We start from the raw sequence: 20857 nt of genomic DNA, 5'->3' as shown, positions 1-20857 counted from the left end.
GTAAATGTTTAGTTTTCAGGATTTCATTGATACAAAAGCCCACATCTGACCAATCACTGACCACTGCTAGCATGTCTCCCTTTGATATTTATTGTAAATAGGCATATATTATTACACCAACACATCTATTTATATACAAGCACGCATAGACAAATGTATATATACACATCTGTGGCAGTGGCACGTAAAAAGCACCAACCAATCGTGGACGCTGCCAGCCTCTCCTGGCACATAAAAAGCACCCACTACACTCATGGAGTGGTTGGCGTTAGGAAGGGCATCCAGCTTTAGAAACACTACCAGATCAGACTGGAGCCTGGTGCAGCTTCCTGGCTTCCCAGACCCCAGTCGAACCGTCCAACCCGTGCTAGCACGGAAAACGGACATTAAACAATGATGATGATGATGGATACCCGATTCAATTCAAACTGTAGAACCAACTCAAGGATGGTTCCAAGTGTAGCAGGGCTTTTTTTTTTGTCTTTAAAGAAGGAAGAATGCATAGAAAATGTCGTTCCTGCTATTCCCAACCAAACCCTTCACGGCTGGAGTGCTTTTGATCATAAATCATGTTCTCATCTTCTGGATCAGGACAGCACTGGCGCTATATAACAACAACAAATACAGAGTGGGAGTGGGGAAGAACCCCAGGGAAAAGCAGCAGCCCTTGGTAATCTTGGAGTTATCTCAAAAAGATTTGCTTTTAAAATGATTAAAGAAATCAACAGCAAACAGACTGTGGGGGGTGTGGGGCGGGGAATAAGTCTAATTGTAAAGTTCTTTGGAATTATGATCGTTTTGGATATTAAAACTTAATTAATCATGTTCTTTAAGTTTGCATTTTATATCATCAGTATTGCCACATTTACAAATTGGTTTTCTCATTATTCCATGATTCCTAATGGAATTTTCTGGAAGCTATTCTTAATTTAATGTCATTCATCATTTAGATGGATTCTGGTACAATTTCTTAAATGAAACAAACAAGCGAAAATAAGAAAAAAATAAAAGAAACGGCAACAATAACAACAACAACATGTGGTAGGGTGGTGGTGGTGGTGGGGAAGTTGGCTGTGTATTTGTTTTTGGATGCATATATATATATGTGTGTATGCATATGTGTTTGTGTATACATACACACATATATATAGAGAGACACACATATGCACATTCATATGTTTGTGTGTGCCTCTATGTATTTATTTAGGTGTCTTTCTTCCTCTGTGTGTGTGTCTTGCTCCTTCCTACCAGTCTTTGCCATCATGGAAACTTCAACTTAAGAATAACTTTCCATTTCACATTCATTTCCTTGTTTCATTCATTTTCTTTTCCCCTGTCCTTGATAAAGAGCCACTGTCCAAAACATTGAGTATTCTTTTCTTGACAAAAGTCACTGTCCAAAACACTGGGCTTTTGTAATAAATGTCCAAAACATTGAATTCTCTTCTTTCTTTTTACTTTCTCTTTCCGCCATGTCTTCACTTTTTCTCACTTCTTTCTTCACTTCTCTCTCTCTCTCTTCCTTCTCTCTCATCCCCCCATCCTCTTCGCTCTCTCTCTCTCTCTGATAACTGTTCCTATCTCTGTCACCTCTTTACAAAATAAAATATCAATCAAGTACTGAGGTTAATAGAATCAACCATTCTTTTCCCTAAAATTTCAGGCTGTGTATCTCTCTATGAAATGAATATTATTATCGTTGTTGTTGTTGTTATTATTAAAGCGGTGAGCTGGCAGAATCGTTCGCAAGCTGGACAAAATAGCAGTATTTCACCCATCGCTCCATTCTGAGTTCAAATTCTGCCAAGGTTGACTTAGCCTTTCATCTTTTTGGGGGTCGATAAAATAAGTACCAGTTGAATATCGGGGGTCAAAGTAATTAACTCATCCCCTCCCACCAAAATTGCTGCCCTTGTGGAAAAATGTGAAACCATTATTATTATTATTTTTACTAATTACATTTTTTTTTTCAATTCTTTTTATTTTACAGAAAACAGCATTGAGAAATTGAAAGATGTTGAAATGGATCGACTGAGTCCATCGTTGGAAGAGAACGGCAATAGCTTTAGCTGCAGCAACATCAATGATAGCGGCGAACCAGAAGACGAAGAGGACGGAGATATCGGTGAGGCTGATGAGGCGGTAGAGGAGGAAATGGAAGAAGAAGTAGAAGAGGAAGAGGAAGAAGAGGAAGAAGCAGAAGCAACAATGGAAGAAGAGGAAGAGGAGGAGGAAGAAGAAAGGGAGGAGGCAGAGAGTGAGGAAATGGGTGATGAGGAGACACACAGGGTTAGCAGCCCGAAACGGATGCTTGTCTCCACTTTGGAGAACAGCGACAACAACAACAACAACAATAATAATAATAATAATAATAAAAATAAAAATGATAATCATAATAACAATAAGAATGGTAATGGCATTAAGATGAGGTTTACAACACAATCGCATGACAGGAATCTGATGAGAAGCAACAAAATAGAAATGCCATTGTCTTTACCTGATCCACACAAACTCTATTTGAAACAGCCCCTGCTGCAGCAACAGCAGAGGCAACACCAGCTGCTGTCGTCCAAATATCACAAATCACAAGAGATGATTGATTGTTTGAACAGCCGACCTGGCAGTAAAGGTAGCGGAAGGATCATGGCACCCGGCGGCACGACGGCACGAGGTGTTGGGAGGGGAAGTGGTGCAAACATGTCCAGTGGTGGCACGGGGTGTGGACGAGGTCGTGGCATCACGCTGAACATGTTGATGAAGGACGGCGTCATTGAGTCCGGTGGAGGTTGTCTCTCTTTGGAATACTTGGTAAGAATTATTTCTCAGTTTTGGGGGTTCTATCTTTTACTTGTTTCAGTCATTCTGCTGCAACCTTGCTGGGGCACCACTTTGGAGGGTTTTGGTCAACAGGATTCACCCCAGTACTTTTTCTTTTTTTTCTCCTCTTTGAAGCCTGGTATTTATTCTATTGATCTCGCTTGTTGAACTGCTAAGTCACAAGTCATAAATAAACCTACACCAGTTACAAGCATCAGTGGAGAACAAAGATACACACATATATTGCACACAATGGGCTTCTTTCTGTTTCCGTCTACTAAATCCACTCACAAGGCTTTGGTCATCCCCACCGCTGTAGTAGAAGATACTTGACCGACCCAGAAACTCTGTAGTTGGGCAGCAAACATCTTCACCACACAGCTATGCCTGTGTCTAATTCATTATGAAGTAAGAGGCCACTAAAAAAAACACTCAGCAATTTCATAATGCACCTGCTGCTTACTGAAGTGAAGTTGTTTTTGTTGTTGTTAAGCTCTTGGCCAATGCTGCTCAAGCTATGATAATTTATCTTTTATGGCATTCCAACCATGACCATCTCGTCTTCCTGGCCATAGTTCATCTTTGTATACATTATTCAGTTTGTTCCTTTTGCCTTGTTTTTGTTCTTTGGAAACAGTTGGCTGCTATTTCTAACAAGTCAAGTGTCGGGCTTATAGACCCTTGCTCCCTCAGGCTTTCAGCAAATTAAGCATCAAGCTGTAGTAATTAGTTGGAACATAGTAAAATAGTCTGGACTAATTGGGAAGGATCTCAAATGATCCTAGGTGACCTCCCTTCCATACAAATACCTACAGTGCTCTACATTGATAGTTGTTGGCTTTGATGTAACATGGGGCCCTCTTGGGGCACTACCCCACCTTTGACTCCCTTCATATCCCATTCTCTGTTTCGATCCTTAGCATAACAATCTTGTAACAGCATCACCCTTGGTAGTGGTAGTGGGGGGTAGTGGCGGTGGTGATGGTATTATTGTTGCTTAGTCCCAGGTCAGTTCTGATTGAGCAGCCTTACAGTCAAAGACATTCCAAACGTGACCATACCATCTTTTTAGCGGGGGGGGGGAATAATTTATGACTAAATTATGTAATACATCCCCTCCTTATTTAAAAGGGTGGTGGGGTGAAGGATGTGATTTGTCTCTCATCTCCCCTGCAGCCGTTCCCTGCCTGCCTGCCTGCCATTCGGTTGGCCATCTTTCACGCTTGTTTCACAGTGTCTCTTCGGGTATTTTTATCTTATATTTATCTTACATAAATATCTCTCCACATCCTGTATTAAAAAATAAAGCTTCCCCGTTACACTTTCCCTTCCCAAAACTTATTTTTTATCTATTTTCTCCTGATATTTCTCGACTTGTTCGACAGTCGACTCTCTCTCTCTCTCTCAGCTGACTTATTATGTAGGACCACTGCCCCTCTTTTACATAAATATTGCCTCGTGTCTTGTATTTTCAAAACTAATTTGCACAGAAAAATAACCTTCCCTTCACTCACACATCCTATACAAAAAAAAAAAGTCGTTTTCTCATATTTATCGATTGATTTATTCAACAGTCGAATGTCTTTAACTGTCAACTTAACGTCTGTCGTCTCTCTGATACAAATATTCCTTCCCATTCTATATTTCTGAAAATTAAACTAAAAAAAAGTTTCCCAGCAAAAAAAAAAAAAATACTAATTAATAACCTTCTTATCTATTTTCTAATGATTTTATTGAATTGATGGAAAGTTGGTTGTCTTTAACTATTAACTGACTTATGTCCAACATGTTGTACCATTTTCTCTCTCCGAAATATTTCTTTCAGCTCCTGTATTTTGCAGAAAACAAAACCGAACGAAAAACTTTCCCCACAATAAACCCCAACCTTTTCACCCATTTTCTAACGATTTTAATGAGTTGTTGGCCAGTTGATTGTCTTCAACTATCAACTGACTCTATCCGACATAATGTCTCTCTCCCTTCCTCATAAAAACATATTTCTTCATATCTTGTATTTTGTCTTTTCAAACTAAACTGAACAAAAGCCTTCCCCACAAAAATCCCCAACCTTTTTATCCATTTTCTAATGATTTTATTTATTGACTTCGTTCGGCAGTCGACAAGTCTACTTTCTTTAAATGTCGACTGACTTATGTCCGTCTGTTGTGCTGTCGGTTGTCAGATCTAAAATAACCCATTTCAAAGTTACTGCATTTTTATCTTAGCTAAGGAAAAGGTGGAAAGAAAGAAATAGGAAATGAGAGAGAGAGAGAGAGAAGAATTAAACCAAAAACATTAAAAAAATACAACGAATAAAATAAAATCTGTTAACTGGTGGCGAGGGAGAAGTCGTTTTTTATTCTATTTCATTCTATTTTATCAACAAAACAATTGACTTCAGTTTTCTGGCAGTAAAATTCCTATCACCGTTTCCTCACCTCCACCTATCATCATCTGCCACCTTTTCGTGTTTCTTTTTTTCCCTTTAAAAAAATTATTCTATATTGTTGTTTCTCTTGTTTTATTTTTAATGGTAAATTATTGTTGTCGTTAGATTATTATTATTATTATTGCCATTTTTTAGTATTAGTACTACAATTTACTTTGTGCGAGTGTTTGTGTGTGTGTGTGTGTATATATATATATGAAATAGTGTTTTCCCTGGCATGTTATATAGAAGACATGACTGCTTGAGTTTAATCTTTTTTTTTTTATTAACGATTATTCATATTTCCTCCTCATGGTTTTGATGAGGTAGTGAAGGTCTTTAAACATAGATGGACTTAGGAAAGTTATTGTTCCGAACTAAATATAAAGGACCAAGTGAATATGAAAAACTTTTCAATACACACAATATATGTATGTATGTGTGTATGAATAGTCTTATATATAAACAGATGTAAAAGTTTTAGCAAAGAGACTGTGCTTTCACCCTGTTATAGGGTTTGACAGAAACTAATATTTTAGATATGTAGAAACAGTATAAATAAATCAGTTGTAAACCTTTGTGTTTGTGCATGCGAGGGCACATGGCCTAGTGGTTAGGGTGTGGCACTCACAATCATGAGATTATGGTTTTTATTCCTGAACTAGACGGTGACCTGTGACTATCAGCCACCCACACTATTTTTACACCTGAAAACGAATACTGGATGGCAATAGCATTTAAGGGACATATCATTAACATTTATCACATTTAGATTAAAAGAAGATTTTATACTGAAGAATTGCATATAACTCTGTTTGTAACTGACCATCAGTAGAACATCAAAGTTACTGTCAACCATTTCTTTGTTAAAAATAAATTTTATAGATGCAGGCATGGCTGCAGAGATGTAAGCTTGGCTGTGATCAATTCAGACATGGCTGTAGAGGGTGCTGGCTGAGCAATTGCTTGGGAAATGAGTATAAAACTCTCAATGAGCAAACAAAGTCTATTTACTCATTGAGTGCTTTCTTTCATTTAATGTATGAAGGGCTGTTGTTTTACTTGTTTCAGTCACTGGACCGTGGCCATGCTGGGGCACTGTCTTGAAGGGGTTTAGTCAAACAAATCGACCCCAGTACTTTTTTATTTTAAGTCTAGTATTCTATTGGCCTCTTTTGCAGAACTACCAGTTATGGGGACGTAAACAAACCAACACTGTAGAGGTACATGGCTTAGTGGTTAGCGTGTTGGATTCATGGTTGTAAGATTGTGGTTTTGGTTCCTGGACCCGGCGATGCATTGTGTGTTTCTTGAACAAAACACTTGATTTCATGTTGCTCCAGTCTACTTAGCTGCTAGGAAGGAGTAATCCTGCAACGGGACTGGAGACCCATCCAGGGAGTAACATACACACCAGGGAACTGGGCCCTGTTCTCCTTAAAATTAATAATGTGAACTAACGAAACACAACATTTGTTGTTGTCAAGTGGTTAGGGGAAGGAACACACGCACACACCACACACACACCACACACACACACACACACACACACACACACACACACACACACATGTATGACAAGCTTCCATGCAGTTTCTGCTTACCAAATTCACTCACACTGCATTGGTTGGTCCGGGGTCGTAGGAGAAGACCCTTATTCAAGGTGCCGAGCAATGGGACTGAACCTGAAGCTACAAGATTGCAAACTGAGCTTCTTAACCACCCTACCATGCCTGTGGACTATATCTATATGATTAATCATGAACACACACACATGTGTGTGTGTGTGTGTATTTGTATTTAAACTTGAAGTCGCCCAACTTTGCTGCCTGCCAAAATACCTCATCATCATCATAATGTATTTTATTCTTATTTCTCTTTTGCCACATTCAAATATTACAGATATTATTCTAAACTCCCCCAACCACCAACTTCTTTCCTTGTCATCTATACACACACACACACATACACATTCTCTCTCTCTCTCTCTCTCTCTCTCTCTCTCTCTCTCTCTCTCTCTCTCTCTCTCTTTCTCAATATATATATATATATATATGTATATATATATGTATGGAGGGGGTTACACACATATGTCTGTATGTATGTATGTATGTGTATGTGTGTGTATACATATGTGTATGTCTTATATGTGTGTTTGTATGTATATATATATATATATATATATATATTCTCATTTTTATGACTTTTCCATGTCACACCCACCCAATTCCCCTTCTTTAAATATTGTTCAATTTTTTTTAATTTTTCTTTTCTTCCTCAAATTTTTTTTTCATTTCATTCTTTCATTATATTTATTTTCAACCCAAATTTCAAAAGTGTTTTTTTTCCCTTCACTTTTTTTCTTCTTAATTTCTTTTCTCTCCCTATTTTTTTTTTCTGCTTTTTTTTTTTGTTTATATATTCTATTTTCTTCATGAAGAGAAAGAAATTTGATTAAATACAATATAGCATTGTATTGTCATCATCCTCTCTTCCTCCTGTTGTCTCTTCCATCTGTTTTTTAAAACACCCCCCCCACCCCCCGTTCTTTTGTATCTGGGTAGGATGGGGGGGGTCGATACTGAATTTTACTGTTTCTTTCCTTAATAACATATCTACTTCTTTTTTTCGGTGGGGGGTGGTGCAGTAGATTCTGTATATTTGTGTGTTTTGTTTGAGGTTTTTGTTTTTCTTGGGGCTCCCCCCCCCCATTCCGCCACCCCCTTTATTACTATTTAACTTTTAACAACCTTCTGTGATGTCTTCTCTCATTTAATTTCTGAACCAATACCAACAAAAAAAATGCCAAAACAAACCAAACAAAAATATAGAAAAAAAATAGAAGAAAGAAAGAAAGAAAGAAAGGAAAGTCAACCGATTCCAAAACCAAAAAAGTGCTGATGGTTTTACAAAGTGACATGTGATAGAAAGAGAGGGGGGGAGAGAGAGAGAGAGTGTAAGAGACTTGAGAGTGAGACAGAGAGAGACAACATGATAAGCGAGAGAGAGAGAGAGAGAGGGAGAAAAAAAGAAATGTCATCAAATGAGAGACAGACAGACAGAGACAACATGACTGAGAGAGAGAAAAGGGGTTGGAGATGAGACAGTGATGAACATGTGAGAGAGAGAGAGAGGGGGGAGGAAGAGAGAGAGAGAGAGAGAGTAGAGGTGAGAGTGATGGTGGTAGGGAGAAATTATATGCCTAAGAAAATTTGCATTTTTCCCTGCTAAAAGCTTGTTCCGTGAGTGGTTTCCAAGAAGAGAACTTTGCCAACGCCAACCCAGATTAGAAAAACCAAAATCTCCACCAGGCCTCTGTCACAGCTGCCATCATCATCATCATCATCTCAACGGCAGCAAACAAACCAAACATTTGCTCTCATCACAGATATTGTTTATAAACACATTTCATTCTCCTTTCCTTTTCTTTTGCTTTGCACACACACACACACACACACACACACTTGCACACATGTAATGTGCTCACATATACACTTACTCTCACACATTCACATGCATACACACTCACACACACATTCTCTCTCTCTCTCTCATGCATGCATAGGCATATACACACACATATACATGTACATACAAACACACTCATACTTACACACACTCACTCATACAGATATACACATACACATGCAAATATACACAAAGTTCGCACACACATACTAAACATGCACACACACACATATATACACTCACATTGATATGTGCATGCACTCGCATACAAACATACACACACACATACATACATACATGCACATACATTGATATGTGCATGCATTCACACACACACACACGTGCACACACACAGTCACACATATTGATTTTCCCCACACACATTCCTTCTGTCTTAGAGTTTAGCAGATAATTTCTTGCACTTGTTTTTAATTATTCTTTTTCCTACATTACTCTCATGTTTTTGCTGTTGTTGTTGTTGTTCACCATTGCTTTTTGTCGTTGCTGATGTCGATGTTGTCGTTCCTCATCCTACACCTGTTCCGGTTGTGATTGCTGCTGTTAATGTTGTTATCAGGGATGCTTGTTGTTGTTGTTCTTGTTGACGTTACCATTGCACTGGAATTACTTAATCCTCATTTATTTCTATTTTCTTCTCTTAATTATCTTTCCAAATATTTTTAATGTTTGTTTTGTTAAGTTTTATTTCTTCCTATTTCAATGCGATTATTATCTCAATGTGTGTGTGTGCGTGTGTGTGTGTGTGTGTGTGTGTGTGTTGTGTTCGACTCCTTTCTGTCATCTGCATGTTATGTAAGGGTAATGGAGGTTTAAATCACATCTGCATGCATGGATGTGTCATTAGACAGTTTCCTCTGCAACTTCATGGTTCCACGTTCAATTCTACTGCATGGCACCTTGAGCAAATGTCTTTTGCCAAAGCCTTGACTCAACCCTTTTCGTTGGTGAGTCAGACATGGCCCACTCTCTGTCGGTTATGGCGACCAGTGCTCCCGTTGATTTAATGATGACTGGCATCTGTGCTAGTGGAGCGCTAAGAGTACCATACGAGCATCATTGTTACCAAAGCAACGAGCTGATCTCCGTGCCGATGGTACGTAAAAAGCACCATTCGAGCGTGATCGTTATTTGCATCGCCTTACTGGCACTTGTGCTGGTGGCACGTGAAAAAACATTCGAGCGAGGTCGTTGCCAGTGCCGCTGGACTGGCTCCTGTGCAGGTGGCACATAAAAAGCATCATTTGAGTGTGGCCGTTGCCAGTACCGCCTGACTGGCTCTCGTGCCGGTGGCACATAAAAGCACCCACTACACTCTTGGAGTGGTTGGCATTAGGAAGGGCATCCAGCTGTAGAAACTCTGCCAGATCAGATTGGAGTCTGGTGCAGCCATCTGGTTCGCCATCCCTCAGTCAAATCGTCCAACCCATGCTAGCACACAGGATGTAAACATTTGCACAAACACACACATAGAATGCAAACATTTACAGACACACGTGTGCGTACATACACACACACACACACACACATATGCATCATCATCATTTTAACATCAACAGCTCATACTTGCAGTGGGTTGGACAAAATGCTATGATGAGACAGACTTTTTTAGGGCTGGATACTCTTCCTGACACCAACCCTTACCTGGAGGAGAAAGTGGCAAACACCTCGTAATACTAGGAGTTTTAGAACCCCAAGTGGTCCCTTAGTTTTTCCAGGGCAATGTGGCAACCCTCAATGTACGTGAGTTCAGATGCTAAGAGTTAACCGCTTCAGCAGGACTCTATCCAAATCACTACACAGCCATGTGTGTGTATAAACACACACACACACACACACACACACACACACGCATTATTACATTTGAAAATAACCTTTTATTGTTTAACTGGTTGCAGTCATTAAAATGTGGCCAAGCTGGAGCGCTGCTTCCAGCGGTTTTAAATCAATCCTATTGACATGTGTACTTACTTCTTCAGTCAGGTTCAGATTTCATTGATCTCATATATTTGATGTATGTGTGTGTATACATACACACGCACACAAACATAAATACATACACACACACGCACACACATATTTCACTTCCTCCCTCCTTCCCTCTCTCTCTCTTTCTTTATATATATATATATATATAAATGCATACACATATATATATATAAATACAGACATACACACACACACACACACACATATATATATATATATGCCTACACACGCACATACATAATATAGACAACTATTTATATTCATTGAGATTCATATATACACACATAGTTTCCTGTATTATTCATGCATAAATACTCACACACACACACACACACACACACCACACACACACACACACATGCTGATAATGGTGTAAGATGTCTTCATTTGAAGAACAATTCATTTAGAGGAAATGTTCTATGGCATTCCGTCTTTGTTTCAATGGCCTTTGTAGAGCAGCCGGTGGTATTGGTTTGGCATTTCATATAGAATTTATGCAGCAATGTTGTCTTAAACTGGAGAATAAAACTTCCTTTGTGGCTTGGGAATATTTCTATAGAATGTAGCAACTCTGAGCTGTTGTATGTTTTATACAGAATTACCATTAAATACACACATACTTGCATCTGTGTGTGGCATATAGACATGCATATACTTATATACACACACAGAGGCAGTCATATACACACAAAACCACTAACATTCACAGAGACACACACATATGATGGGGGGGGGGGGTGAATAAGGAATTAGCAGAATAGAAATAACCTCGTGGTATTTGTTTCAACTCTCTGGGATCTGATTTCAATTCCAGCTGAGGTCATCTTTACCTTTCATCCTCTCAGGGTCAACATTTAAGATAAATAAAGCACCGGTTAGTTCCCCACCCTTCTTCTCTTTCTCCTCCCCTCTTCCCACTGTTGTGCCATGAGAAGAGCCATCAGTAAAGGTAGAGGGCGCTCACTGCAAGCCTTTCTCAAGAAATGGGGGTAAGTTGAGTGAGAAGCTACCAATCACTTCTCATGATAAAAACTTATTACACTACTGAAGCTCCCTAAAGATGGCTCCACACTTAACCCTTGAAGCTCCCCAAGCATGGCTCCACACTTAACCCTTGAAACTCCCCAAGGATGGCTCCACAGTTAAAGCAGCCAAAATATCCAGGTTGTTTTAAATTCAAACTGGCCACATCTGGCCTCTCACACCTACCCTACAATGTCATTCTAAAAATAAACAATCATGTCATCAAAATCTAGAAGCTACAAAGTAATGCATGAAGAAATATGAAACTGAGTTGTGGAGGACGGATAATGGAATCTCCCATCGAAGACAACGTGGGAGTGTTTGGTTGATGCTGAACGACTGGCACAAAAGATCTGTTTATAGGGATCAAAGGTGCCATACATTAGCTTTTACTCCCTTCGTCAAATCAACATTGTCTGAACAGGTTCTCAGTTTGACCACACAACAGAGAAACATGCAATGAAGTGTTTTGCTTAAGAATACAATCTACTGCCTCGCCCAGGAACTGAAACCAGGATTTTGCAGTGGTGAATGCAGCAAACTTACCCCTAGGCCATGCACCCTCACAAAAGGCTTCATACAGACCTCATGGTGAAGAATTTGATTTTATCCAATCTTGACTTTTCTTACATCACATTCTCTCTCTCTCTCACCATAATTTATGCAATCATAATTAAAAGAACTTTTGGTGCCTTGTGGTTGAGAAGTTCACCTCTGAACCACATGACTGTGTGTTCAATCCCACGGCATGGATTCTGCCGGATGGTCCAGTCTACACTCAGCATCAACATCAGTTCTTTCTGTACTCTTGAGCACGTCTGGCAGCAAAATGATGCCATTCGCATCTGCTGGCTGCAGTTTTCTCACCATCCAACCATGTGATATCGCTCTCCCCCTCTCTCTTTCTCTCTCATATCAGTTATACATGTTCTGTATGTATATATATATATATATATATATATATATATGAATGTGTGTGTGTAGTCATATTTATTATGTGCATGTCTGTGAGGTGAGATTTTTCACTCGTAACTTTTGTACGTGTGTATATATTTTCTTGGGTCACAATTTATCTACCCATCTTTCTCTCTGATGTGTGTGTGTGTGTGTGGTGATGTTGTAGGAAAGTTGTAGAGAAATAGTTTTATAATGGAAGCAAAGTGCACGAGGAGGGGGGAGGGGATGAGTAGGATTTCAAGACCAGATTAATATGAGAGTCTTTTGATTATCAAATTACAGTCAGATGCTATGATTTGTGGAAGCTGGTTTATTATTAGGAACATTTAAATTACCAAAGTACAGAGAAATAAAAAAAAACAAAAATAAGACAAAAAACACTAAAGATTGGTTTCTAATAGCAACGGATTAGTACAAATTTTTTTAAAATTCTAAATTCTAATCACACTGTATATTCTAAGGAACCCGACTCCATATTACAAATATCTATGTTACTAATGTATAACATGTGCATTCAAATAGAATCGGATGGCATTAATACATAATTGCTTCTCAAAGACAACATGGGAATCCATTCCGTTTATGAAAGGAGCAGAATTACACAGACATGCTTTTAGATTAGAACCAAACATGTTTTGAAGCATTCCTTAGTTTTGGTTGGGGATTATAAGGTTTGAAAAGGAAGGGGCACAATGTCTGTGAGTATGGGGAGTTTAATTGAGGTTTCTATGTGGACTCTTGTTTCCTAATACAGCATCATGTGATGCTCCTGGGTGTCATATGGCATCATCATCATCATCACCATTAAACGTGCACTTTCCCAGGCTTGCATGGGTCAGACGGAACTTGTTGGTTTTCTTGCTACTTGATGCTTTCCCTTTTAATGAGTTTCACCTGTTCCCAGGAACGGTAAATGTTCTCCGTGGCCAGACAAGTTCTTTATGGAAGCCTGGAAATGTGCATCATCTTTTGTATGACAATGGTGTTCTTGTACAACTGTCATGGGATTTCAAGACAAGGGTACACACACTCACACACACACAACAGGCTTCTTATAGTTTCTGTCCACCAAATTCACTCGCAAAGCTTTGGTTGGCCCAGGGCTATAGTAGAAAATACTTGGCCAAGTTGCCATTCAGAGAGACTGAACCTGAGATTGCATGGCTAAGAAGCAATCTTCTCAACCACACAGCCACACCAATGCTAAAAAATTGCAATTTCTAATACTTATGTAAAATCAGAGTGGTGGCTTAGTGGTTAGGGTGGTGGACTTATAAACATGAGATTGTGATTTCAATTTCTGGGCCAACCAATGTGTTGTGTTCTTGAGCAAAACACTTTTTCACATTGCTCCTGCCCACTCACCTGGCAAAAGTGAGTAATCCTGGGACAGACTGATGTCCCATCCAGGAGGGAATATATATATATATATATATATATATATATATATATATATTATCATCATCATCATCGTTTAACGTCCGTTTTCCGTGCTAGCATATATACTCTTTTACTCTTTTAATTGTTTCAGTCATTTGACTGTGGCCATGCTGGAGCATGACCAGATATTGATTGATTTTCGTTGCTTTACTCTCTGCTTGTGTGCATTATCTTCAAGCATTTTGGTTTCTCTAGGAGTCCCTTTTTAAAGTAGAAGAAATAGCTAAGATTTTGGGCTGCTATTTCTAAACTTTGGTGTGTGGTGAAGCAAATCTTTGCTGAACCCTTTTATTAGTATTACTTAAGTTTACCGTTGAAATGGTCCTTTTTCATACTGAATTCTACTTGGTGAAATTATTGATTACTCCTTAATTAATTAATTTTACCCTTTGTTATTATATATATATATATATATATATATATATATATATATATAATATATATATATATATATATATTATCATCATCATCATCGTTTAACGTCCGTTTTCCGTGCTAGCATATATACTCTTTTACTCTTTTAATTGTTTCAGTCATTTGACTGTGGCCATGCTGGAGCATGACCAGATATTGATTGATTTTCGTTGCTTTACTCTCTGCTTGTGTGCATTATCTTCAAGCATTTTGGTTTCTCTAGGAGTCCCTTTTTAAAGTAGAAGAAAAGCTAAGATTTTGGGCTGCTATTTCTAACTTTGGTGTGTGGTGAAGCAAATCTTTGCTGAACCCTTTTATTAGTATTACTTAAGTTTACCGTTGAAATGGTCCTTTTTCATACTGAATTCTACTTGGTGAAATTATTGATTACTCCTTAATTAATTAATTTTACCCTTTGTTATTATATATATATATATATATATATATTATATATATATATATATATATGCCAGAGAAACTAAGAAACTAGCCCCATGCTCATTACAGAATGATGTGACTCACCCAGTAAAGTCAGGAATCTAGAGTGGGGGTGGGGGTCATAATCAATTAAGTTGACACTGATGTATGATTGCCACTCTCTTAATTAAGTTCAAAGAGAAGAAAGGTAAAAGCTATTCCCAGGATTTGAACTTAGAAAATAAAAGATTGGAAGTAAATGCTGCATGTTGTTGTGTAGAGGCCTTCATTGGTGAAGGGCTCTGTAATAATTCTTTCAAATTTTGGAACAAGGCTAAGAATTTTAGGAGAGAGGGCAATCAATTACATCAACCCCATTTTAATTGACCCTGGAAGGATGAAATGTGAAATAGACGTTGGTAAGGTTTGAACTTAGAATGTGAAGATGGATGAAATGCTGCTAAGCATTTTGTCCAATATGCTAATGATTCTGCCAGCAATTTTGAGGGGAGGGGTTTAGTACATGACTTGTATTTTATCAATCCCAAAAGGATAAAAGGCAAAGTTGACCTCGGCAGAATTTGAACTCAGAATGTAAAGAGTCAGACGAAATGTTGCTGAGAATTTTGCTCAGAAATTTTGGAGGGTTGGGGTTTGTTGATTAAATCAACCGCAGTGCTTGAGTGGTACTTTATCATATTGACCATCAAAAGATGAAAGGCAAAATTGACCTTGACAAGATTTGAACTCACAATGTCAAGGGCCATTTTGGTTGACCTGCCACTAATTCTTCCAATCTCATCCAAGCTTGTCTGCAACAGCAATTATCACAGTTGACTAATTCTAAATCAATAATCTTTGCCAATTTATTAATCATTACAGCTGACCAATTCTAAATTCATGATTATCACTAAATTAATAAGTATTGCTTAATTAATTACTTAATACTAAATCAACAATTTATCCCCCAATTGACGAATTTTACATTAGTAATTATTATCATATTAATAATTATTAGTAATAATTAATTATATTAATAATCATTATTGTTGCTAACAAACTCCAAACTATTTCCTTGTCACAGAGATGGAATTAGGATAATATTCCCCACTTTGCATCACCAACAACAACAACAACAGCAACAACATTTCCGTTTATGACTTCTAGACTCACAACCCATCCTCTCTAAGTGATCGTTTAAGTATGCTTTTAGCTTTTACTTGCATCAGTCATTGGACTGTGGCCATGCTGGGGCACTGCCTTGAACAATTTTAGTCAAATAGATCAACCCCAGGACTTAATTTTTAGAGCCTTATACTTATTCTATAAGTCTTTTATTTTTTACCAAACTGCTAAGTTATGAGGGACATAAACACACCAATACCAGTTGTCAAGCAGCAGTGGGGGACACACAGACACAAAGATACACATGCACAAACATACACACACACACACACATACTTATATATGATAGGCTTCTTTCAGTTTACATCACAAGGCTTTGGTCAGCCCAAGGCACTTGCCCAAGGTGTCACATAGTGGGACTGAACCTGGAACCATATGTGTTAAGAAGCAAGCTTCTTCCTGCACGGCCATACCTTTACCTATGTATGCTTGGGTGTGTATTTTCTTTTAGCGTCCATTCTTCCATGGCGGCACGAGTTGGGTGGCTCGACAGAAGTTGGCAAGCCAGAAAGCCGCACCAAACTCTGATGCTCCCCCCCCCAACCGTGGTTCCTTCACCTATCACTTCACAGAGTGTGCTGCATGTTCTTTACATGGCACCAGCTTCAGTGCTATTTATGTGGCATCAGCACACACACACATATATACATTTATACATGCACACAGATATGTAACTGACTGCATTTGTTCTGAGCAGTGACAGGGGGGAGTCATTTCGCTGCTGCAACTACATGTTGTACACTTTTGTCCTCTACTTTTGTAAACTCAAATATGTTTTCTATATTTGTATGTATATATGTGCACATATACATATATATGTGTGTGTGCACATATACAGATGTGTGTGTGTGTGTTTGCGTCCATATGTGTGTGTGCGTATATATATATATATATATATATGAATACAATAAGAAAAACTGAAATATATTTTATTCTCTGTTTAAAGATTACTGCAAATGTTACAAATCATGGCTTTTACTTTCTGTCATGTTGAGAGTTATCAAAGATGATTCAAATAAATACTTGGTAATGGAGAACAACAACAGCAACATCTGCAACAACCAAAGCTACAAAAATAAAGACAACTAATAAAACAGCAATAATAATAATAATAATAATAATAATAATAACCATTACAACAATAACAAGAACTGCAACAACATATTATTTCTAAATGTCTTTGAAATATAAATCTGTAAATAATGTTCGATGTTTCTTTTTCACTTTTTTTATATTTATATTTTTTCCATTGGAATTTTTTTTTCTGTTATTCTTGTTTCTCTGTTGACAGTTTTTTTCTATCTGTTATCTACTCCCACTACCACTCCTACCACTACTCTTCCTAGCGCTACCACTTCCTCTGCTATTGCTACTATCACCACTCATACCACCACCACCACCGATCATGGTGGTAGTGATGGAGGTGGGGTGGTAGAGGTGAGTGGTGGTGGTGGTTGAACTGGAGATGGTAGTAATGTTTGTGATGGATCTGGTAAAGGTGGTGGTGAACTGAAACCGTTGATGCAAAGTACAACATACTGATGTGGTCCCCAACAGATTTTGTCTGATGTAAAAACACTGGGACCTCCAACCGCCCGCCCACCCACCAACTTCTTCCTTCCTGATGTTGTAGGCATAGTTGTGCGGTAAGAAGCTTGCTTCCCGACCATGTGGTCTCCAGTTCAGTTCCACTGCACAGCACCATCGGCAAGTGTCTGCTACTATAGCACCAAGCCAGCCAAAGCCTTGTGAGTGGATTTGGTAGATGGAAACTGAAAAGAAGCCCATCATATATATATATATATATATATATATATATATATATATGTTCACTGGCAGACAGAAACCACTCTTTGTGCAGTTAAAAAGACAAAAGCTTTGCCTGGTATGGTCATGTGTCCCAGCAGAAATCCCTGTCCAAAACCAAGGCCGAAAGAGGGGCAGACAGAGAATATCTTTTGACAACATCAAGGATTGGATGGGTCACAGCACAGTGAACCTGCTACGCATGACAGAACAGTGGACAGCTGACTATGGGAGCGTCTGGAGTGGCACCCCAGCAACTGGTTGCATCAGTTAAGGGATCTTGATGATGATGATGGTGTGTGTATGTATACCTTTGTCTTGACATCACATGATGGTTGTAAACGAACATCACTGTCATACAAGCAGTGTTGTTTGTTTCCAGTCTTCCATGAAAACCATGTCTGGCCATGAGGGGGGAGATATTACCTTGCTTGGAAACAGGTGAGTGTTGGTGACAGGAAGGGCACCCAGCCAAAGAAAAGTGAACATTAAATGATGAGGATTTTCATGATTTCTTGTTACTTTTTTATAATTATTCAAATGAGTTAAATTAGCCAATTATATTTTTTAATTATCAACATTAAGCAATTATATTTTATAATTATTTTTTGAACTAATTATATTTTAGTAACGATATATTCTGACCAATTATATTTATACCATCTTTTTTTTTTATCTCTTTTCTAAATCAGGGAAAGAAATTTGCTGCTGACCTTCTTCCAAACGGTAAGATCAGGTGGCAAGAAAATAATGAAATTTTCAACTCACCAAGTGCCTGGGCTAGTCACTGCAAAAAGCTGGTCAATCCTTCCAAAAAGTCTGGCTGTGGCTGGGCATCGGTAAGTTTAACCCTCTCCCATCATTCTAACTAGCAGACCGTCCACTACTTACTTGCTTTTTCTTTTGTTTTTTAATCCAACTCGCAATTTTTTTTTTTTTATTTGGTGATACGCTGTACTTAGGAAGACTCGTCAAGCCAAGTGAAATTAGAGTCATGGCCATTGCTGAAGTCATGCAAATGGCTTCCATGCCAGTGACACATAAAAAGCACCCATTATGACTCTCGGAGTGGTTGGCATTAGGAAGGGCATCCAGCCATAGATACCATGCCAAATCAGACTGGAACTTGGTGCAGCTCTCCGGCTTACCAGTTCCAGTTGAACCATCTAACCCATGCCAGCATGAATAGCGAATATGTTCTCCCAACATTTGGAAGACAAAACGACTGAATTGTTATGGCTTGGTTGCTTTTGATGATAGGTCTTGCAAGGCATTGGGGACTGACCTGAAGTGAGGCTTAGAGTTGGCTGCTATTTCCAGCATGTTGAGCCATTGCAGATAAGCTTCTCTCATTGGCTGGTGATGGCATAGAAAAGACAATTACAGAGAAGATGGTGGTGTTGTTGTTGTTGTCGTTGTTGGCGACCTCGGCGGGGGGGGGGGGGAGAAGTAGAAAAAAGGAGGGGGAGGAGGAGGAGGAAACAGAACACAAAATGTGGTAGTTTCTTTGTTTGCCAAAATATAGAATAGCGCCAGATAAATAAATAGTCATCCTTATTATATTACATCTTAGGTTTCAACAACAACAACAATAACAACGATGATAATAATAATGATGATAATAATCCAACTAAATGAAAATAAACAAGGTAAAAAAAAGAAATGGTTTGCAAATTTTGTTTTTGAAAGTTGAGATGAATCCAATATTTCTTTAATGGATGTTGGATATTTTAAGAGCTGCGTATGTTCTTTGATTTCTTCCTCCTCTTGCTGCTGCCCCCAAGATCATTGGTAACTGGTACAGGGTGAAGAAGATTGATCATCATTTCTAAAATATCATTGGTAGAGATCAATGAAATGCTGCCAAAATAATCGGTATTGAAGAAGACCAGAAGACCAGTTAACTGTTGTTGTCGGTAGTGGTGGTGGTGGTGGTGGTGGTGGTGGTGGTAGTATTTAACCCCAGGTCATCTCTGATCTGGCACCAACAGACAGATCTATGATCAGAGCCATTCCAACCATGACTAAACTTTCTGGATTTGTTTTTTTTTTACCCAGGCATAATGTATCCTTACTTAGATAGTGGGGGACAAACAGACACACAAACACGCACATGCATATATATATACGACGGGCTTCTTTCAGTTTCCATCTACCAAATCCATTCACAAGGCTTTGGTCAGCCTGAAGCTATAGTAGAAGACATGGCACCTTGGGCACTGCATGCCCAAGGTGCCATGCAGTGGGATTGAACCCAGAACCATGTGATTGGTAAGCTAGCTATTTACCACACAGCCACTCCTGTGCTTGCATATATATATATATATATTTACACAATCAACTTCTTTGTGGTTTCCATGGACGAACTTCACTCACAAGGCATTGGTTGGCTCTTTTATCTAAATTAGAAATAACCACACCTTGCTGTTAATTTCATGAGCAGGCTCTTCCATTGATCACATCAAATGGAACCCTTGTCCTCATAACCAACGGAGGGCCAGTACTATTGTTATTATTATTATTATTAAAATGGTGAGCTGGCTGAATCATTGGCATGCCAAGCTGCAAAAGTGAGTACCAGTTGAGCGTTTGAGTCACTCCAATCACCTTCCCTACCTCTCGAAGTTGCTGACCTTGAACCAAAATAAGAAAGGATCATCATCATCATTATTATTATTATTATTATTATCATTGGGCACTATCCTCAATGTGACCATATTCATCATCATCATCATCATCTTCAGCAGCAACAACAGCAACTTGTCAATCCTTAAACTTCTATTTCAGATCAAATACAAAGGCAGGAAGTTAGTTTCCTGGAAATCACTTTGGTGTCGAAAGCAGCGACAGAATGGCAATATCTGTGACAATCTGGTAAGCAACGACTTCAAAGTT

General features: G+C 38.6%; 1 protein-coding gene across 1 annotated transcript in view; it reads left to right on the top strand.

Annotated features, from left to right (window-relative positions):
* Positions 1-1987: 1987 nt before the first annotated feature.
* The window catches only part of LOC115224021 (MPN domain-containing protein), a 42287-nt gene continuing 23417 nt past the window's right edge, over positions 1988-20857 (top strand). The window contains exons 1-3 of the mRNA XM_029794813.2: positions 1988-2808; positions 18655-18801; positions 20750-20836. Of these exons, the coding sequence (XP_029650673.1) occupies positions 2023-2808; positions 18655-18801; positions 20750-20836 (1020 nt within the window). The 5' untranslated portion in view covers positions 1988-2022. The remainder of the gene's footprint in view (positions 2809-18654; positions 18802-20749; positions 20837-20857) is intronic.

The sequence above is a fragment of the Octopus sinensis genome, linkage group LG24 (genome assembly GCF_006345805.1).
Source record: "Octopus sinensis linkage group LG24, ASM634580v1, whole genome shotgun sequence".
Taxonomy (NCBI): domain Eukaryota; kingdom Metazoa; phylum Mollusca; class Cephalopoda; order Octopoda; family Octopodidae; genus Octopus; species Octopus sinensis.
The sequence above is the reverse complement of the archived record's forward strand: the minus strand, read 5'-3'. Positions and strand labels throughout refer to the sequence as shown.